This window comes from Macrobrachium nipponense, chromosome 33 (assembly GCF_015104395.2).
Source record: "Macrobrachium nipponense isolate FS-2020 chromosome 33, ASM1510439v2, whole genome shotgun sequence".
Classification (NCBI taxonomy): Eukaryota; Metazoa; Arthropoda; class Malacostraca; order Decapoda; family Palaemonidae; genus Macrobrachium; species Macrobrachium nipponense.
The window spans coordinates 32,155,732-32,162,632 of record NC_087219.1 but is presented as its reverse complement, the minus strand read 5'-3'; the positions used below and the strand labels follow the sequence as shown (position 1 = coordinate 32,162,632).

The window sequence follows — 6,901 nt, the reverse complement described above, 5'->3', positions numbered from 1 at the left end:
AAGTGTGACTGGGGTGGATTTGGCAGCTAGAGTGATTAGGTTAATGTGGGGGGATTTTGCCAGCTTGTTTTTCAGCTTGTGATCCCGCCACATTATTTTTTGGCCCCCGAACAGGGACTGTTGGTGTGGCAGCTGCAGGGAGATAGAGAGGCTGAAGGAGGAGCTGAGGTTGGCGAGGGAAGCTAAGGGAAGGTTGGAAGTGGAGAATGAGAGGTTGAGGGTAGAGTGTGAGGAGCTGAAGAGCGAGTTAGAGGAAATGAGAGGAATGCTAAGGAGTGCGAAAGTGGAAATGAAAGAAGAGGTGAAAGGAGCGGAAGAGAGAATGGTTGAGAAAATGGATGAAAAATTGGGGGTAATGATGAATGCAGTGCAAGAGATGATGCAGGAAATGATGAAGGGATTCATGGGAGAGGAAGCTGAAGGAGGTAGGCCTACTGGGTCTTGTGACGGGTCAGGAGTGGTAAAGAAAGTGAAAGAGCGAGTGGATGAGAGTACGAGTGACGAAGATGATTCGGTTGTGATAGGTAAGGGAAAGAAGGGGAAGACACAGGATAAGGATAAACCTGAGGACAAGAATAAGAAAGTGGCTGAGGAAAAGAAGAAGACTAAGGGAAAGAAGGTTAGTAAGGGTGATGGAAAGGATGAGACTAGGACAGAATACATTGGGGAAAGGGCTGAGAGTGATTTGGATAGCGGTGAGTGGAAACAGGTAGGTAGAAAGAAGGGTAAGAATAGCGTAGTCAGGGGTATGGACGTGAGTATGGAAGTGGATTCGCTGTATTCGGAAGAGGGAAAGAGGGGTCAGAATGGAAGTAGCAGAAGTGAGAGTGAGAGTGAGCGGGAAGTACGAAAGGCTGTGTATATGAGAGAGGTACCCCGATGTGCACAATACGAGGAATATAGTAGTAGGGACATAGGGGACTTTTTTCTTTAAAGAATATGAGAGGTATTGTGAGGCTAAGAATGGGGATAACAAGAGAGTCTGGGCAAGGGAGTTAGGTAGCTTTTTGACGGGATTTTTGTTGAGTATGTATGGGGTAATGATGAGTGTAGAAAATGTGCCGTATGGGTGTAAAAGCTAGGATTGTAGAACAGGCAAAGAGGAAAAAGAGTAGTGTTAGATATTGGAGAAAGCAAGATTTTGAAGAGGCAAGAATGAATGTTGGTGAGTCATTGTCAATGTATGTCTGTAGGTTAGAAACATTAGCCAGGAAAAAGTTTGGGGACGAAGGGATAAATGAGTGTCAGGAGTTAGTGCGGAAGTTGTTGGTGACTGTACCAGAGAGTGTATATGAGTTTGTAAATCTGAAACGTAAGGAGAAAATGCGATGGACGAAAGAAAAGTTAACATGGAACGACATTTTAGAAATAGTAGAGGATTACGAGTTAGATAGGTGTATGAAAGAGAGTAGAAGTGTTAGTGTTAGGACTGAAGTAGCTGAGGTTGTACCAGAGTTTAAAAGCTATAGGGAGTCAGTTTTGGAAGGGCTGAGGCGAATGGCAGAGCGAGTGGTAGATAGGAGCGTTACGGCAAGAAACGGGAGTGTAGTTAGCCCAAAAAGAGATAGGGTAGGAGTGCGAGTGTTGGAAGAGTAGGATCAGTTAGTTGTGAGCGAGAGCAGCAGCAGTGTTTTAGATGTGGTAAGCCAGGACACAGGAAGGATGAATGTCGGTGGGCGTTAGGAGTGTGCTTCGGGTGTGGGCAAACAGAGCATTTGGTGAGTGAGTGTAAGAAAGATAGGGATATTAAATGTTATAGGTGTGGACAGGCAGGGCACATCACTAGTGGATGTCGGGGTACCAGTATGAACATAGTTTGTGGCAACTGTGGGACGAATGGCCATTATGCTAGGATGTGTAAAGAACAGCGTGCGAAGTGTGTTGAATGTGGAATGGAAGGTCACATGGCAAGTGTGTGTAGACGAAAGAGGATGAGTCAGGCTGGGAATTCGGGAAACTAGGTGAAAAGGGGATTCAGTTGGGTGGGTCCTCTAGTATGCGGCAGTATGTTCGGGGGAATGCGATGAGTGAGTGGTTGAGGGTGAATAAATGTGAGCCGAGTGTCAGTGAGCAAATGGGTCTGGAAGATCGGCAGTTGGTGTTGGTTGAGTATGGAAGAAAGAGGAAGAAGGTAAGGAAAGGGAATGAAAGGGAGAAACGTGAACTGCATGATGGAGGGGTTAGTGTTAGGGTAAAGATGGTGGATAAGGCATGTAATACAGATGACTTTGAGGGGAGGAATGATACATATAGCGTGTGTGGGTTTGAATTGTCAGGGTTTAGTGAAGTTTTGCCGGGAAGGGAATCAGTTGGTAAGGATGTAGTTGGCAGTATGAATGAGTCTCTTCGGGAGTTTGGCAGGAGTGTAAATGAGGTAAGTGATTTGGAGGCAGAGTTACGAGAGATGTTCGGACAAGAGTTAGAAGGGGTAGATGAGATAGTGAAAGGGATTTGGGAGGATGGTAATGAGGGAGATAGTAATGGTAGTCTGACTGGAAGTGATCTGGGAGAAGTTGATGGCGGTGTAACTGAGAGTGTGTATGAGGGCCCTCAAACAAGATCCAGGGGACCTGCGTCCGAGCATCCGTGAGTGTTACGGAAGGCTATTTAGTATGGGTGTTGTGAGTGTAAGGAGACGTTGTCAACTGTAACAGGGGAGGAAATATGGAGGAGTTATGGAGTTCCATTTGACAACGTCTGTGTGTGTGTGTGTGTGTGAGAGAGAGAGAGAGTGAGAGAGTAATTGGTGGTTGGATGGTTAACGATTGGATTGGCTGTTGGTGGGTTCTGGTTGTCTGTTGTTAGAGATCAGAGTTCTGTGTTTTGAGTGAGATTTTTCAGTCAGTCTTTGGTGAGAGCTGGTGATGATAAATAGTGTTGACAACAGTTTATTGGAGGAATTGAAAGTCAGTTGAGTTGCGTTATTGATTTGTTGTTTATTTTGGTTTGATATTGTCGCTTAAGAGTTGTTGTGCCTGTATTGTTAGATTTTTTGTGCTGTGAGGTTTTTGTTGAGTTATGAGTGAGTTCCTGAGGGTTGGAGTGGTTGTGAGTTGTTGAGGGTTGTTGTTGTTGTTAGTTGTTGTTAGTGGGTGTGTGTGTTGCCTTTTGTGTTGTTTTTTTGTTAGTAATTGTTTGTGCAGTCGTCTTGTGTTGTGGTTGTGTTCTTGTTTCGTTGTTGTTTTCCTTTTTTGTTGTTGTGTTGTTGTGGTCCTTGGTTGTTGAGTTGTTGATTGTAGTCCTTGGTTGTTGTTTTATTGGGTTGTGGTTCTTGGTGGTTGTTGTTGGTATCTCTGTGACCTCAACCAGCGGACAGCACAGGATAGCCTGGAGTATCTGGAGGTGGGTAATTACATGTGTTTTGAGAGTTTTTTTGTGTTTTATGTTTTTTGTTTTGTGTAGTTATAGGTCAGTTGTCCTGCGTGTATGCTGTAGTGTGTAGAGGAAAGTGTGACTGGGGTGGATTTGGAAGCTAGAGTGATTAGGTTAATGTGGGGGGGGGGGGGGGGGGGGGGGGGGGGGGGGGGGGGGGGTGGGGGGGGGGGGGGGGGGGGGGGGGGGGGGGGATTTTGCCAGCTTGTTTTTCATCTTGTGATCCCGCCACAGAGGAATTCAGCATTTTCTAAACAAAAGTTTATTTACAAAATATAATGTAATCTTTGGTAATTCAGTGAAAGACTATTTATCAAATAATAAGATGATGAAACGACTGAATACATCAAATCAAAACAATGAGAGAGAGAGAGAGAGAGAGAGAGAGAGAGAGAGAGATTGTCTATATTTAAGGAAAGGAAAATAATTCAGGATATCGACACCGACAAGCAGTACAGATATAGATGCAAGGCAGATCATGAATTTTGGAACATTTGACCATAAGGTCATGAAATATATGATGGAATCTCTTGCCATAGTGCATAATGGACTTGTCTCTTAAGTTTATCTTTCGGTCTGGGGATTTTTAAATCAATCGCTGAAAAAGGAAAATTTATTTTTTATAGTTTTTGTTTGGAAAGAGCCAAAATATTTTTTGGAAAATTCAATTTCTCTCGAATGGACTTGTTCACAACAATTCATTTCTAATTGCACCTTAGATTTCGATTTAAATAAAATATTCAAAACTAAAACTCCAATGACTTAATGTTATTTAGAATACGGAAGCATTTATTTTAATTTATTTATGAACTCATATGGCAATGTTTCCAGTCGTTATCTTTGAAAAGATCTGCCTTTACCAAATCTATTTTTGGTTATGAAGTAGAATTTGTGGTCGTGCTTGGTGGTCTGAATGTGAAAGTAAGCGGTATTGTGAGGAATGACTTACATGATGGCCTTAAAATAAAATGAAAATGTTACAAAGATTGTGTGAGGATATGTTCACCAAATCACTCGCGATTCAAAAGTTTGTAGAAGAAGAAGAAGAAGAAGCAGTATGAGGAGAAGAAGAAGAAGAAGAAGAAGAAAAAGAATAAGAAGAAGGAGGAGGAGGAGGAGGGGGAGAAAAAGAAGACGAAGAGAGAGAGAGAGAGAGGTCGTGGCTGGATGCCTATTCTAAGTTACAGAAGGGAAAGGCGTTGAATTCTTGGAATCACAAGACAGATGACAATGGTGCAGATTATGCATTTGCAAATGGACTGGCAGCTGATAATACACTATTCTTAATACACTATTAATATACTATTTTTTAACTGATGTTGCAATGACCATCGCATATTTTATAGGTAGCAGCTAATATCTGCAAGTGTTGTTTTTTTTTACATATATTTTGAATATACCTATAAGATTGTTCATCAATAACGAACTGACGATAGAAATGTTTGTGTGCATTATTTCAACGCTTCTAACAAGAAGATATGAGGACCTTGACTTGCATTTATTATTATTTAATAACAACCCGAATCTTCTTATGTACTTTTTACCAATTTTGTTTGTTTACAAAAACACACACACACACACACACATATATATATATATATATATATATATATATATATATATATATATAGTATGTATATATAATATGTATATATATATATATATATATATATATATATATATTTGTGTGTGTGTGTGTGAAATTGTAATAGCCACAATGTCCTCTTAACTTCTCAAATTCTTTGCTCCTTTTTTGGATACACTTTTACTACAAAGTCTTGAGCTCCAACTTCAAAGAAATATGAAGAAATCGTGATGTCCGATATATTATATATATTTACATATATATATATATTTACACAATAAATAAATATATATATATATATATATATATATATATATATATATATATATATATATATATATATATATATATATATATATATTACGTCAAGTCACCTAGTTTCTTCGGCTGTCACCGTAACGAAACGGAACTTGAAATTCAGGAAAACCTGAGGCCGATCGACAGACACTGCCTCCACCTTCCTTACGCAAACGAAGGGAGTTCTCACAAGGCTTCTTGTCTCCGGCTTCGTCCTTTCTATAATTCAAAATTCTATCTTTAATCCTCGTGGATAACACGGAGATGTACAGCGCCATATTGAATATTCAACGCGAACTCACGCCGGCGTCTCTCTCTCTCTCTCTCTCTCTCTCTCCCTTCGGGCAAAGGCTAAACTGGTGCTTCTCTCTCTCTCTCTCTCTCTCTCTCTCTCTCTCTCTCTCTCTCTCTCTGTGTGTGTGTGCGTTATTCGGCTTCTGGAAGAAGTTCGTTTTCTTCATTTCATATTTTGGGTGAATTTTTATTTATTTATTTTTTTGGTTGTTTATTATTGGTGTTTTGTAAACAAGAGTGATTTTGGAGTGCACAATTTTCTGTGATGAATTTTAAATTGTCAAAATTTAGGTAAACAGAACAAAAAGTGAATCTTGGAGTGAACGATTTGCTGACAATTAAATTCCAAGTTGTCAAAATCTAGAATAACAAACTACATAGTTACACTTTTTTGACGTGTTAATTTCAATCTAGACTAGAATTTAACAGTGTTAAATTTTATATTGTAAAATTTTAGAACATGCTATACACTAATATTTTCACCTGACGTGTTAATTTTAATGGATATGTGAATTTATGTTTGTTTACTGATATTTCCAATTATAGTTCTAAATTTACTACTATTCGAGGCTAGGTTAATTTAAATGAGCAAAGATTAACGGTTAAGTCAAAAATAACAGAAGAGAGTTCTGATACCGCAAACATCCAACATGGCTGAGTAAGTCGCCTTATACCCATGATTTACATTCCTATCTCTCCCAAGTCTTCGTTATTTATGGCCAGCGACGCGGGACCACCTTTTACAAAATTTTCGTCAAAATTCACAAATAAATTGATCCGTACTCAAGGTAAGAAATGCAACAACGAAGCTGTCCCATACATATTTGCGTCAACTGGCTAAGAAGCATATTAAGAAAGCGTAAAAGTAAACAAACAAACAAGGAATAGGCAAACAGACAAAAAGAACAAGATAAACAAAACATCCTCGTTAAGGGTAAAAATAAACAAACCATGTTCGTGATTATACACAGGACTTTCTTCGACATTCCGTGGCTCAACTTCGAAGATTCTTCATTTAATTTCTAAAAATTCCTTCATAATCAAGGACCCTTTTCTTCCCGGAATGTTGGAGCCTCCTTTATAGTATTTTAAATTTTTTCCAGGGTCAGGAAATGATGTAGACAAGTCGTTTTCTTCCCCAAAAAAGTCCCCCCCCCCCTCCTTAACTATCATCGCTAATTTTCTCAAGTCTCTCTTTAACTTCTGGGTTTAGGGCCCACGAAAAAGTGGGGATCATTTCAGCTCGCTCTATTTTTAATTTTTTGGGAGGGGAAGGGGAGGGGAGGGTGAGAGGGAAAAGGAAGGGGATAGAGGGAAGGGTGGCAGGAACGGGAAAGGGGAGAGGGAATGGAA

The 6,901-nt window shown here is 40.0% G+C and overlaps 1 protein-coding gene across 1 annotated transcript in view; it reads left to right on the top strand.

The window, feature by feature from the left end:
* The first annotated feature begins 358 nt into the window (after positions 1–358).
* LOC135202817 (uncharacterized) overlaps positions 359–6,901 on the top strand; it is a 39,585-nt gene continuing 33,042 nt past the window's right edge. Inside the window, exon 1 of the mRNA XM_064232277.1 lies at positions 359–491. Within this exon, the coding sequence (XP_064088347.1) occupies positions 359–491 (133 nt within the window). The remainder of the gene's footprint in view (positions 492–6,901) is intronic.